Genomic DNA, 15,376 nt, shown 5'->3' with positions numbered 1-15,376 from the left:
CCACCTCCAAGTCATCTGCCATTTTTATCAACTCCTGTCAACCTAATGAGTAGTAGTAGAATCACATGACTCCAGAGTGTCACGTGTTCCATCCTATATTCTTCCTCTAGAACCTTTGTCCCCATCTTTATCTAATTCTTCTTGGAACATCCCTGTCTCATCTAAGGCTTCTATAAGAGTGGGTATATTTCTATGAGAGTGGGTATATTTCTATGAGAGTGGGTATATTTCTATGAGAGTGGGTATATTTCTATGAGAGTGGGTATGTTTCTATGAGAGTGGGTATATTTCTATGAGAGTGGGTATATTTCTATGAGAGTGGGTATGTTTCTATGAGAGTAGGTATATTTCTATGAGAGTGGGTATATTATTTCTATGAGAGTGGGTATATTATTTCTATGAGAGTGGGTATATTTCTATGAGAGTGGGTATATTATTTCTATGAGAGTGGGTATATTTCTATGAGAGTGGGTATATTTCTATGAGAGTGGGCATATTTCTATGAGAGTGGGTATATTATTTCTATGAGAGTGGGTATATTTCTATGAGAGTGGGTATATTTCTATGAGAGTGGGTATATTTCTATGAGAGTGGGTATATTATTTCTATGAGAGTGGGTATATTTCTATGAGAGTGGGTATATTTCTATGAGAGTGGGTATGTTTCTATGAGAGTGGGTATATGCATTGCTTTCTCATCAGGTTGCAGAACATTCATTTTTCTGTTTTAGGTTCTGTGTGCTTAGCCCTTGGCAGTCTTAGCTTAGAGATTTGTGACCCAGCACTTTCGGCCCCACGTTGTTGTCTTGAGTTAACTTGTCAGTGGAGAAGTTAAGACATAAGTCAGGCGCACACCTAGCCTCTGTAGCTTGCCTTACTGTTTCTGGTTTTGTATTCATGTGTCTGGCGGCAGTGTATTTTGCAAACACTGTCATCTTCACGGTGTTGGGGAATCTTATTTCGTTGTCTGTCTCACAAGAGAGCCTGGCTAGCGATTGTATGAGCTGTTTCACTTAATGGCTTTCCTGAACGTGCGTTATATGGGTGGTTTTCCTCTTGCTGTTTGGCATCCTGAAGTACCATTAATGCTTTCCTCTGCCTTGGAATGTAGCAGTTCTTGCACTCAACATGCCCCCGAGTCCTCTTAAAGGAATGTACCTCCTTTTCTCTCTTTCCTTCATTCTATGTTTTATATCCACCTTTGTATATCCATTCTTTTCCAGGTTCTTCCGGTTGTTTTTCTCATCCCTTTTATCATTGCTGGACTAGAAATCACCGAAACACTTAGAGTGATTCAGAACTGATCTGGGCTTAGAGCCAGCTTAACTGTGAAGACTTGAGCTGACATCGAATTTACTTTGCTTATTTGGGATGTGACTTTCATGATGCCTGTCAGGCAAAAGCTTACATGAATGTTTTATATTTAAAAGGAAAACTAAATTTCAAGTGGAGACATCCCTGGCGCTATATACCCCTTTCTCAGTCACATATTTCCCCTCAAGGTGTCATTCCTGTGTCTCGTTTTGGTCCTCATCCTTCTCCACTTCGTCCACTCCCATCCACTCACCCCCAGATACTTTGAACCGCATCCCTTTGCAATTCGAGCTGTTTCTGTTTTCTTTTTTCAAGTCTGATACCTAACAGTTTTATGTGCCCTAAGTAGACTAATAAAAATGTAGTGTGTATGTGTGTGTGTGTGAGAGAGAGGGGAGAGAGAAAGAGAGAGACAGAAACATGGCAGCAGTGGTGTGGGGGTGGGGAGTTGAGGAAGTCTGGTACATTTCCTCCCTGTCCCACAGAAAATGTGTTTTCTGAAAGCCCTTTGACACTGAAGTGAATGCCCAGTGGCCCTGCCTTTCTGAATTCTCCTGGGGGTGGGGGAGAGGGCTTTGTGCTCCTTGTCATCTTTTGTTTCTGCTGATTATACACAAAGTAAGCTGTAAATCGCTCTCTCATGCACCATGATTCCTCTGAGGGATGGACAGGAGAGCAGCCAGGTACCCTGCCTCAGCTTCCCCTGGGGATCTCATAGGCTCTTTCACAAGGCCTCTCACGTGCTGTTACCTAGCCAGCAAGATGAAGTCTTTATGTTCAAAACAGAATCCCACAAAGAAACCTGTAGAATCAAGTTTAGAAATACTAGCTAATCGGTTCATTATTTTTTCATCAACAGAAAAATCATTTTAATTACTCTAAAAGCAAAGGTACTAAGAAGAAAAATTAAAGAAAATAACTGTCCATGAGGTCTTAATCCTTGTGAGTATCTTGTGAAAAATCATTATAGTTTCATCTTAGAGTATGGTATTGAAACAGACACTGGTTACTAAGACAGAGGAACATGGATAAAGAAGAATCTCAAAGTCACTTTAATATTTAGATAATATTTCAGGGTCTCAATTCACGGTGGAGGAAAGATAGGTGGACAATTATGTCAGCCCTCTATGGAAGTCACTTTCTGGTTGTTTTTAGAGAGCTGGCTACCTTTGGAGGTTTTTAAGTCAGAAGATGGAGGAATCCATACCAAATTACAGCCGATTAGCCGTCGTCGCCCCAGATGCTGCTTATTTTCCGTAAGAATTTCTCCATCTGCTAACGATGGCACCGGCGGTGCCAGTTGTGGTAGGGCACTGGGCATTGTGAGAGGACAGCCCTCTTGAACTGAGCAGTTGGATTTGAACCTCGGTTGTCTTGTCTCTAGAATGTGGGAGTCTACTTTCATGAGTCCTTCTGTTTTCCTTTTTCCTGCTAGAAAGGCTAGGACTCCAAGTTCAGGAATACTGCCCACTACTAGTTCTTCTTTGTGTCTAGGACTGTTGAAACATCCTGGTAGCTTGCTACAGTTTTCCTTCCCAGCTTAAAAGACTTTGTTTCCTCTCAGAACTGTATTTCTAAGTGTCTGAAGTTGTAATTGAATGTAATTATAGTTGTTTAACTTTCTCCTTTCCTCTTGAGAGTGTTTATAAAGTGCATTCTGTGAGTGTGAGGATAAAAAGAAACTAGAAGCTTAGTATTTGTGACATGGTCAAATAATATTAAGATAAGTAGCAATTTGCTTTGTGTATGTGAAATAAGGTATTGTTTACACACAATTTGCAATATATACATTCTGGCTTATGGAAACCATTTCAGTCAGCTCAGTAGTCACATTTGTTAGAGTTTTATAGGAATCTTTTGCGGGATGGGAGAGAATTCATTTTGATATTGAATATTCCAAGATTGATTTTTTTCCTTTTCCTTTTATTGTCCCCTTGAGAGAATTACTGATGCAGAACTCATTAGTGCCCCTCCATATGTCAACTGCAGGGTACAATCAGCATCATTTCCATTTGTGACAGAACACAAATTCCTAATGCCTCTGCTTCTCTAGGCTCAGTTTTCCGCCCCCCCTCCCCACAATTTAGAGTATGAATTCTTTTGAAAAATGCTTATATTGTTTTAGAATAAAACACAAATAGTGTATGATTTCCTGTGTTGTCTTTATAATATGTAAAATCAACAAATATCTCTAGAATTGATGACACTAAATGGAATTTTTCTTACTTAGTATCTTGTCCTCAATATTTCTTTTCCTTTTCATTTCTAAAGTTTGATTTTGCAACTTAATAGCAGGTAACATAGAGGTAATTATCTACTCTAAGCCTTCATTTTTTTTTACTTATAAAATGGAAATACTCATATAAAATTGTTGAAGATAAAAAGTGGCTTAATTTTTATACAAGGTGCCTACACACTGACTCACAGATGGGGTTGGTAAAATGCTTGTGTAAAGAGGGGATTATTATGGGCTGGAGAGATGGCTCTGTGGTTAAGAGTACTGGCTGCTTTTTCAGAGGACCTGGGTTTCTCTCGCACATATTATTATTCACAATTGTCTCTAACTCCAGTTCCAGGGGATCAAACATGCAACACCCTTTCTTGGCCTCCATTGGTACCAGGCATGCATATGGTACACAGACATACTATATAAATAAAAATAAAACAAAGACTTGGGACATGGTGGCACATGCCTGAACCCCAGCACTTGGATGGTAGAAGCAGGCAGACTTGGGATTTAAGGTAACCTTCAGCCAGACAGCCAGGTAGAGGCCAGCCTGGGTTATATGTGAGACCCTTCTCATAAACAGACTAGACTTACTGTGACAGCAGATGACATTAGGCATTTTACTATCCGAGCCTCAGCTATATGGAAGATAAATCAGAGATTGAAGCAGATAGGAGAGCCTTGGTTCTAAAAATGTTTGAAAAATTGACTGGGTTATGTTATGAGGGACAGTCCTTAGAGCAGGTGGGACTTACTAAAAACTGTTTGGAGCTTGAGCATCAAACTGATTTGTAAGTTGAGAGAAAGAAGGGAATAATTTTAGTCACTTACCTGGCTGAGGACTGACCCCTTAATGAGGACATTGATAACACAGATGATCTTAACTGGAATTTTGAAAGGCTCATGCAAAGACACTGGTGATATGTCCCATAGTTGGTGTATTGAGGTAGATATTGGTAGCTATGCGATTAGCACAGATAGTATGTATTGGCAAATACCAAGAGAAAATTTTGTGTTTGCTGTTCTGGGGGTGGAATCCAGAGCTTTGCTTACGTCACTCAACCTCTCTATCTTTGAGCTAGATCTCCAGGCCCCAGAGAAAAATGTTAAAAGTAGGAAATAAGTTTAGATGGATTCTGAATCCATTTCTCATCATCTCTTAAAATGAGAGATGAAATAAGTTGGAGTTGGCAATATTTAGGGATCATACTGACTGTAATGGAAGACACAATTTTGAGGATAGAACTCTAGATGCCAGGAATTATCTATTAAATAACGTTTTATTGTTGTTAGTTTGGGAACGAATTTTATGCCATGTTTCTTGTACTTAAAGACAGTGTGTTTTGAGGACCGGGGGTTTGTGTGACAGAAGAGCGCTTGCCTACAGTGTGTCCAGCACTAGGGTCAGCGTCCTACCAGATAGGAACAAAACATCCCTTTCCCAACAAACAAGAAGCAAACCAACAGGGTAGCATGCAAGTAAAATAGAAATATAAGTTAATAATATATATAATATAATATAAATATAAGTCAAAATCTACCTGTGCTAACATATTCCTGAAGAGGGGAAATTAAACCTGTTTTAAGAGTAGAAAGGATCTTTAGACAATGTAGAATGCAATTCACTCGATCTTTCTCTGGAAACTTGAAGGCTAGGTGAAAAGAAGGTATTATCAATGTCCAGGAAAGAGTCTATGTTTCGGTCTGTTTCCTTCCCTCATTTCTCCTTTCTAACTTCCCTTCTTCCTGTCTATAGGTATTTATGACTATTTGTGCTGTATGATGTAAATATGGGGTCACGGCCATGGGGGCAAAATTTATGTAGATCTTTCCTTTTTATAATTACCTTTTCCTAGTTTATAAACTACATTTTGAATATTTTCAATATATTTGTCATAGCAAATGTCAAGTGTGTATCAGGTAGTCAAGGCCTTTTTCAGACCTGCGGTTGTGATGTCCCTGCTTCTGTCTGGGTAGAGTGTGACTGTGTTGCAGCCCCCATACCCAGCATCTAACTCGGCCATATTCCCTCAGGTTCCACTGGCATGTGCTGGCAGAGTGCTGGGTGCAGACTTTTGCCCAAACCTGGAGGAGCCAGACCAGAGGCTGGAAGTCCAGGTTGGAGTCTTACTGTTTATTAGCTGGGGGTGGTGTTACAGAAACAGTGATCCCTGGAGGCCATCCCAGTGTTACCAGTGCTTTCACGAGGTGACAACCCTTGAGACAGATGCAAAGAGGAATTGATGTGGCAGATATGTAGCAAAAGGTCCTTGTAAAGCACGGATTGGAAGAAATTTATTATCCGTCTGTCCGTCTACCCACGCACCCACCCACCCATCCATCCATCCATCCATCCATCCATCCATCCATCCATCCATCTATGTATGTATGAATATATATAGGTAGGTATGCATGCATGCATGCATGTATGTATCTATCCATCCATCCATCCATCCATCCATCCATCCATCCATCCATCCATCCAGGAAGTATACTCTGGGGTAGAAAAAAATCCTTGATCCCTGAAGGCTGACTGTGTAGACTGACACAGGTTGCTACAAGATTTTTGTCAAGTGATTCAACCTGGGTACTTAATAAGAAAAGCAACACTTAACAATAAGCATCGTCTGTCTTAGTACATTGGGAGATGTGAAAAGTACAGTTCTCCTGAAAATGTTGGCTTGGGTTTGAGTTCACTTTGTGTGGTCTTGAGGCATTAGACCTGGCTTGGCATATTGCAAAATAAAAATATAAAGATGATGAAGAACATCTCTGCTTCTGTGTGCTTTTGGATTTTTGAGGGATATGTTTGCCATTACAATGTACAGGCTGAAGTTTCAACATGGATGGCATGAATAAAACCATTTCACTTTTTGTGAGAGTCTCAATTTGGCATCATTTTCTAGATTTTTCAGACTTTACTGAATAAGTGTATTGAGTACAATATTAAAGTATTTTTTACTGATTTGGATGCAACACATAATAAAAGAGAACAATTTTTATAATTGAGTTCCTCATAGTGGGAATGAGGCTGAGATAGGAGGCTTCAATTTTTGTGGTACTAAAGGGGGGTGTACCATTTCTTGCACACCTGCTCTTGGCCTAGAGAAGACCACCTGAGCTTTGTTGTATCCCAAGCTGGTACTGTCTAGGTGGTGTATGGATGTGGTACAATAGAAAAGCAGGTGTGTCACATTCGAGTTACGATCATGTATTTCCTAGTTCTGGAAAACGAACAGCTATGTGACATGCAGATGCAGAGTAACAGAAGACTTCTTGTGGGGAGTAGCTTGATCCTTGACTTTTGGCCTGACATGGGGATGTTCTTCCAGCAATCACCATTAGTGGCTTGTGAGGATGATTGTGAGGATAATGTGTTTTGAACCTTGAGTTATAGTGTGAAGAAAATGGGTTTGTAATGCTAGTCTACAGTAAAATGTAAAATATTTATTTAGCATATTTTCTTGGCATAATGAAGGGGGGGAGTATATATACATGTTTAGTAAAATTCTGTTTGTAGATAAACAGTATGGTTGACAAATCATTATGGGCTCTGCAAAGAAAACCAGTATTTCACAAAGTAAGGAAAGTGGTCACATTACTAGTTACTTTCTTCTTTAACACTATTTTAGTAGACTGAAGGGGAAATTAAATTTCTTGAAAGATTGCCAACTAGGTTGAATTGGTGAATTAGCCAGGACACACGTAAACCATTTCCTTCTCTTTTCCTTTCCTCTCCTGGGTATGGCTTCCATACCTTTTAGTAATGCCTTTTGGCCATATTATGTCACTTACAATAAACTAAGTCCGTTCTTTACCAACTAACTGTTCCGGAATGATTCTTTTTTTTTTTTTTTTTTTTTTTTTCGAGACAGGATTTCTCTGTGTAGCTTTGCGCCTTTCTTGGAACTCGCTTTGTAGACCAGGCTGGCCTCGAACTCACAGAGATCCGCCTTCCTCTGCCTCCCGGGTACTGGGATTAAAGGCATGTGCCACCACCACCTGGCTTCGGAATGATTCTTGCTCTTCATTTTTTTTTTTCATCCTTATCATGGCATTTAGTTTGTTCCCCTTTCTTCTGTGAGGGAAAGAGCCATACACTTCAGGGAATGCATTGCAGGACTTGTTAGAGTCATCTGCCTTTCCCGCTTGGGTCTTAGGCTTTTCTCTAGTGCCCAGGCATTGTAAAAGGCGAGAGGGCTGCTGTTTGGCCTCATGATTCTCAGAGTAACTTCCAGGGCACCTCAGTTTGGAAGCAACACTTTGTTTATATTCCTTCTTACAGAGAATTTTCATTTAAGGATACACTCTCATGTATGGTTTAAGTTGTATACTTTAGTTGATTTATGTTCTCATGACTCATGAAGCCTCTTTCTTCCCTTAACTTCTTTCTTTTAAATCCTTGCCTTTTATTCTCATATTTTCAGCTATCTTAGCAGCTTCATGGTTTAATAATCTTGATACTTCCAATACTTATCCTTAAATCTTTGGTCTTGAGTAACTGTCCTACAAGTCTGATCTCAGATTGACTTTTGCAAAGGTATCTGCTGTGTTTTGGGGTTAACATGCTTGATAGACTAGTAGCTAGAAAGTCAGTTTTAGTTCATTTTATGTCTTGGTTTATTTTCCTCAGTAGCTTCTGAGGTAGAGGCAAAGCTGGGCATTTTCTGTGTAACTTGGGAGTTTAATTGATAAATAGCAGCAAAGAATTGTATACTCATAATTGCCTTCTAGGAAGTTGTCCTTCTAGGGTAGACCCCTCTTAATTGCTGACAAGTAGTTTTTAATTAAGAAATTTTTAATTCATTTTACATACCAATCACAGATTCCCCCCTCTTCTTTCCTCCTGCTTCCCTGCCCCCAGCCTTCTCCCCCTCAACCTACCCTCCCATTCCTTCTTCCAAAATGGTAAGGCCTTCCATGGGGAGTCAGCAGAGCCTGGTACATTCAGTGGAGACAGGTCCAAGCCCCTCCCCCTGCCTCAAGGCTGTGCAGTGTCCTACCATAAGTATTGGGCTCCCAAAAGCCAGCTCATGCCCCAGGGATGGATCTTGATCCTGCCGCCAGGGGGTCCCTTAAGCAGGTCAAGCTACACAACTGTCTAGATTATGCAGAGGGCCTAGTCCAGTCCCATAGAGGCTCCACAGCTGTTGGTCTAAAGTTTATGAGTTCCCACTAGCTTGGTTTGGTTGTCTCTGTAGGTTTCCCCATAATGATCTTGATGCTGCTTCCTCATAGAGTCCCTCTTCCCTGTCTTTGACTGGACTCCTGGAGCTTGGCCTGGTGCTTGGCTGTGGATCTCTGCATCTGCTTCCATCAGTTACTGGATGAAGGCTCTATGATGACAGTTAGGGTATTCATCGAACTGATTACTGGGGTAAGCCAGCTCAGGCACCCTCTCCACTAATTGCTAGTAGTCTAAGCTGGGGTCATCCTGTGGATTCCTGGGAACTTCCCTAGCACCGGGTTTCTCTATCCCCATGATGTCTTCCTCTATCATGGTATCTCTTTCCTTGCTCTCCTACTCTGTCCCTGTTCCAGCTTGACCATCCTGTTCCCTTATGTTCTCACCCCCCATCCCCTACCCTCTATTGCTCCCTTCACTCCCAGTTTCCTCATGGAGATCTCATCTCTTTCCCCTTCCCAAGGCGATCCATTTGTCCCTCTTAGGGTTCTTCTTGTTAGCTAGCTTCTCTGGAGCTGTTGATTGTAGTTTGGTTGCTGGTAAGTATTTTATATGTTTAATTAAAAAGTTACCTTTCTTAGCCTCACTGTATCTCATCATGGGTTGAGTTGTTACAGTTAACTTAGCATTTTTTTTTCTTGGTTGGGAATTCACTATGTGAGGTTTGACTTGGTCTTTTTCACCACTGAAGTGCTTAGAAAATTAGAGTAAATAATGAGCCAATATTTCAATACCAGATTAGACACAATTTACTGTGATGTTTCATAAACCACAGACTCCTTTCTTCTGTGAATGCGTGAAGGATCTCTTTTTTTTTTCCAGACATACCGGGGTGCAAGTGTAAATTTCCATACAATTTAAATGAGGTGCTTCCTGTAATTAATGGACAATTGTGGCTGCTCTCTGGTCTGCATTGTAATTAACCGTGATCAGGCTTGTTTAGTGATGACACTGTTCCTGTAATAATTTGACAAGCTACTGTGAATTTGCCAGGTTATTAAACAACCTGCAGCATTCCCTTCTGGAGTCACAGGGATGAGCTCCACAGCAGCAGCTACTGCTGGCTAAATGCAGCATGAGGGTGGACCAGAAGCAAACCTCTTCAAGTCCATCTATCACCGCAAGCAGATTGATATTCCTGTGATTTTGGAGAACTTAATTCGTGTGGTATGGGGGCATCTTGAAAACTTTATTTATTGTGTGATGAACCTATCAGGGGCAAAGCTGATCATTTTTAAGAACACACAACGAAGCCTGCAAATTGTCTGTCGTGTACCAGTGTGAACAAAATGGAGACAGGTTTCCCTTACCACCTTATTAGAAAGGTATAATTAATTTTTAAAAAGTTCTTCTCAGATTCACTTACATATAGCACCCCCATATAAGATTATTCTCTCTCCTCTCTCCCTCCCTCCTTTCGTCCCTCCTTCCCTTCCTCCCTCCCTTCTTCTCCCTCTCCCTCTCTTTCTTTCTCTCTTTGTTAGAAACAGCAGATGACTGTGTAGTAAGCAGTCACATTGCAGGTCCTCAGCTCTAAGTGGACTGGTAGCTGTCCGTCCCTGGTCACTAGTTCACCATCCCCCACCTCCCTTCAGGTTAAGAGCTGTTCAAAACGTTACTGTCTAGTTACTGTGCTGTCTTTCATTCAGATTCTGTTTATTGACTAAACCACAAGGATTCCTGCCCAAAGTACCAGGCGGTCTATGCTTGACTGATTTTGATTTTCTAACATCAGCCCTGGGGTTTATTTGAAAAATGTACACACACTGCAGCTTTAACAAGTCAAGTGACTGCATGTTTTTGACCATGGAGTAGAGTCTATCTGAAGATCATTAAATTTGGTGGTGGGGGTGGCTGTGGTCGAGCATAAAGCATGGTAGTCCTTGCACCATTTCTGTGTGTGTGTGTGTGTGTGTGTGTGTGTGTGTGTGAGAGAGAGAGAGAGAGAGAGAGAGAGAGAGAGAGAGAGAGAGAGAGAGAGAGAGAGACATGGTTTTTGTCTTTTCATCTTCTCCAAGAGCCAGAAAGTTTCCTGCCGTTCCCTTCCCAGCTCTTGACAAATGATTGCCAGATGTGAGATCCTTGCAGTGTTCCCTCCCTAGCAAACCTGCAGCGCAGGGATATTTGATTCTCCCCTGCCCATTTCATCTCCTTTCCACATCTGCCAGGGACACACAAGCAATGCATCCCTACATGAGAGTTTAAAGTTTACTCAGCTCCTTTTCCCCTTCAGATAAAGTGTTCGGAGACAACGGAATGAGCTCCATATGACGCTCTCCCAACTCCTCTGTATGAAATTAGTTGTTTATTTTACTTATCTACCTCTCAGTAATTGAACTTTCATTTCAGTTTCAGTCCAAGGAAAATTTGATGCAACTCTGGGAGCGCCAAGAGTTTACTGTTGTCTGCTGGCTAGAGAGTGTCCCCACCACAGCTCCCCCCACCCCCACCCCCACCCCCACCCGAGTCCCTCAGATCCAAGAAAGACAGTCTGTTCCATAGGACATCCCAGTAAAGCATTTACTATACACATACCAAATGGTAAGCGTCGAGTGTCGCATAGAACGCAATAGTCATCTCACCGTTAAGAAATCCATCTATGGGTGTGGAAAAGTCACCTTGTTTGGCTTGATTACTTTTCCCTGTGTCCGTCTCCATTGTCCAAGTTGCTATGTAGGAGGCTGCAGTTCTAATCACAAGTAGCTTGTAAAAGAGAAAGTGTACTGAGCTGGGGAGGCATGTGGAATTAGCTTGGTTGGGGAGGCCACACACATAATCACTAACATGCACAGAAGTCTTTTGCATCTGTTTAGAATCTGTATTGATATTGATTTTTTTTCTCATCTCAGTTTGAAAATATTTTCTAAAATGCCCTTACAGCTCATGTTCGTGCTATAGGGTGGGCTGACACAGACGGCCTTTCTGTTTTCCTATTACACTTTTTGGCAAACGAAAAGGCCCCTTATTCCCTGAATAAGATCAGGGTATTTTTTTAAACATTTAAAAAATAATCCATAAAATGTCTGCCACATGTTCTCTAGTTTATGGAAATGTTTTCCAAATCAGGGCCATGTATTGAATTCTTATTGTAAAAGTGCTAGTGTGTTTATTTCTGCCACCTTCTTAGCTACCTGTGATTTCTATTTTTATATGAATTTGTGTTTTACATGAAGTTCAAATGAATTTAATGAATATTTCTGATATGTAGACTAAGATTTTTTATTGTTATTATTAAAAGTGGCAAGGTAAAATGGCTGTGCCTGCCTGTTATCTGGATCAGAATAGGAAATATGAAATTTGTTTTTCAGTATGTCCTTTAAACAAAATTTGTGAAGTAAGAACAGACAAAACTAAACAACAAAAACCCAGTAGACTCTGGGGAAGCAACCACCACCAAACCCTGCTGAGCCTACGTAAATGGAGTAAAGTAACTAAGAAAGTGTTACCAAAATGCATTTCTATTTAACATGTTTACTGAATAGGATAGAGAATAAACATGATAGAGACTGTGATTTCAAATTGTCCACTCTTCAAAGCAAGATCTCAAAATAAAATGACCAAAAGCAAGAGAGAAAGGTCTCTGTGGAAAAGTTCATCTTGTGATCGTTCTTTGCGTTCCTCTGGGACCGATGCCACCATAGGCACTCCATGCACTCGGTGGATGCCTGCTGGTGTGGAGTAGGTGGATAGGTGGAGGCAGGGGTCTGTTCTCAACAGCAAGGTTAGCAACTCCAGCAGTAGCTCCGTTCTCCAGGTTGAGATCACTTCGCAGAATTTGCCCTAACTAATGCATCGGCTGGTTTCTCATGACTTCCTGCTTTTTCCTCATCACAGTTACTCTGGGAGGCAGAGAGGTGCTAAGCAATGGAGGTGTCATCCGGCTGTGCACCTAGGGAATGTCCTTCAGAGGACGACTTGTCACCAGCCGTCAAAGAAGAGAGTGGCTTTGTGGTCTCTGAACATCTGGCAGTGCTGCACAGGAAGCTGAGGGGGTGTCATTAATTGTGATGAAATAATTTAAACCATCAGGAATAAATGAGGCTGTTAAGCTAAGTTCAGATTCCATTTGCCATGCACATGTGTCTAGCAGCCTGTGTGCAGTTAAAAAAAAATTGAATTATATTAGCTCGTGAGTAGAAGTGAAACAGATACTGTAAATGAAACAAGTTGCTGTGCAGTGATGACACGGTATTGAGCCACTTCACAGAGTTACAGTTGGGAGGATCAATAGAGCAAAAGTGGTATATTATTTGATGAATTTTGATATGAAGGGTTGTTTTCTGTAAGTGTATTAAAGTGCACTGCAAGGGGCAGCAGACTGGACAGTGGCGGGAGTACCACTCACAGTTTTTAACATGCTGAGAAGAAACACGGTGTACACTGTGGGGTATGCGCGGCCAGGGAGGAACAGTAGGCGTGTGGATGGAAACAGCAAGTCAGCAGGTAAAGGTGGCTGGCGTGGCTGGAGTTCTTTGTCGGGCTCTAGATGCACGGTCCACGCTCCTGTCGAGATAGCTGCAGAGCTCAGATTAGATTAGGAGATCACACTGCCCTGATTTCAGACGTGATTCTCAAACACTGGAGAACCAGGCAACCCCGACTTCTTCAGAGGGGGGAAAGACCGTCAGCTTTTGGGAGTTGTGAGCAATGGTGTGTCGGTGGCTCCATTTCTAAAATAAAAGTTATTGTTGTACACATGAACAAAATTTCAAAACTGAACCTTTGTTTCAGGCTAACACAGAAATTGAAAAGTAAAATGAGACTGCCTAGGTACAGAAACCATTTTTGAAAACGAAGAAAAGGAGAGAGAGCTATTGACTGTCAGCAAACAAGATGCAGGCGCTGGGCTGGAGCCCCGACAAGCCTTGGCCGGGAGCCAGTCCCCGCAAAAGTGTTATCTCGCTCCGCTCCTCCGTCTCCTGGTTGCCTCTTAGCCTTTCTTTCTGCCCAGTCATGACTCTTTGGTGCCTGCTCCATGTTCTCTTTTCTGTGCCTGTATTTTCACTTTAGGTTTTTGCCCTTTTATATTTGCTTCTCTTTACATCTTGCTCTCATTTCCACCGTTCACAGAAGCGACCCACAATTCCCCTTCATCCATACAGCTCCCCTGCTGCTCCTGTAAAGACTGCTGTCCGTAAAGTTGTATGACTGTTGGTGGGTTTAAAAATGTGAATGAATTTGATAAGGAAGTTCAAGAGTGGAATACAGGATGTTAATTGAGCCATCCTTTCTTTCTACTTTTGAGTGAAACTTACTATTGGTCAGTGTTATTCAGAATTTAGTAGTTGAGGTGAACATTTTCATTCTCCCATGCAGGAGCATATTCATGTAGAAATCCTTTACTTGACACTTGCTTAAAATCTAACAAAGTAACTGGTAAGATCTGGCTTCTGTGTGTTTTTATCTCTGGATTTAATTTTAGTTGGTGCAGTGGAATAGGATAAGTTTAATTCTTTGGTGTTGCCTAGCATTTCTGGAGGATTGAAAGGGGGAGGTAGTGTCAGTGTAAGGTTATTTTATATGGCACACAATAACAGTCAATCTGTTCTTATGCTACAAATATTTTCACTAGCTTCTGGTCACCAAACAACTGGTAATTAGGGAAGAGATTCCTGAAAAACATATATATCTTCATTATTTAAATATTATGTAACTTAAAATAATTTTAACTTATCTTTCTACCATAGGAATTCAAAATTGACAGAAAATTTTGAATAACATGATGGTTTTCATTTATTGCGTTTTACTTCGTATTCTCTATGCATCTGTTTTTCAAAAACAAGAAAATGATAGTGCATTCAGCAATTGAAATTTCTTAGTAAATATAGAAAATTGTTGAATGACTGTAAGGTTTTCCCCTTTTTGCCCTTTTTAAATTTAGGCAAGATATAAATTAGATGCTTTTACATACTTTGAGGTTTTTTCTTTTTCTTTTTCATTTTTCTGTTGTTGTTGCTGTACTTCCTGCTTAAATAGCCTTAAAGTCATGGATTTGTATAATTCAACTTTTAATATTTCAGGTATAATATGAGTGAAATAAACTTTGCATTCTTCTTTCTTAGTGTAAGTGTTTTGGTGGGAGGATGTCTGGATTTCAGGTGAGGGGTTTAACATAAGCGGTTTATGTTGATTCCTGCTATTATTAATACTAGAAATGCTGAGGAAGCTGCTGTGTTTACTCTGTGTCATTTCTTAAGCCCCTATCACAGCAATTTCATATGAAAAGGAGGTAAGAAAGAAAAATAGGAAGCTTTTAGTTCTTGCCTTAATTAGAGAATTATGTATTATGAGTAGGTATGTACATGTGCATGAGTTTTCATAAATATATTACAGTGTACATCCATACTTTATATAGCTATAGGACTTTCTAACGATCTTCCATTGGAATATTTGGTTGGAGTTAGTCATAATGAATACTTTAGATGAGAACATACAGCTCCTCCCATTTCTTGTAAAAGAAAAGGAAACCTTTTGTTTGTAGATACTAGAACTTCAAGTATTGTGTTGACTTCTTTAGGACTCAATAATTTTCCTTATGCTTTAAAACTTTACACGTGAAAATAATATGAATCACAAAACCCAATATCTTCCTCTTAAAGACTTAGAAACTGTGGCTGAGAAACTTTAAAGGACATCCCCCAAGTCTTCCAC

The 15,376-nt window shown here is 40.6% G+C and overlaps 1 protein-coding gene across 4 annotated transcripts in view; it reads left to right on the top strand.

The window, feature by feature from the left end:
• Bnc2 (basonuclin zinc finger protein 2) overlaps positions 1 to 15,376 on the top strand; it is a 405,775-nt gene that overhangs the window by 159,805 nt on the left and 230,594 nt on the right. For 3 of the 4 annotated variants that reach the window (XM_015994929.3, XM_076564461.1, XM_076564462.1), the window contains one exon: positions 5,575 to 5,658. The exons of the other annotated variant lie outside the window; for it this stretch is intronic. In XM_015994929.3, coding sequence (XP_015850415.2) covers positions 5,575 to 5,658 — 84 coding nt within the window. The remainder of the gene's footprint in view (positions 1 to 5,574; positions 5,659 to 15,376) is intronic. 4 annotated transcript variants of the gene reach the window in all.

This window comes from Peromyscus maniculatus, chromosome 2 (assembly GCF_049852395.1).
Source record: "Peromyscus maniculatus bairdii isolate BWxNUB_F1_BW_parent chromosome 2, HU_Pman_BW_mat_3.1, whole genome shotgun sequence".
Lineage (NCBI taxonomy): Eukaryota > Metazoa > Chordata > Mammalia > Rodentia > Cricetidae > Peromyscus > Peromyscus maniculatus.
Note: the sequence above shows the minus strand (reverse complement) of the source record. Positions and strands in the feature narration are given on the sequence as shown.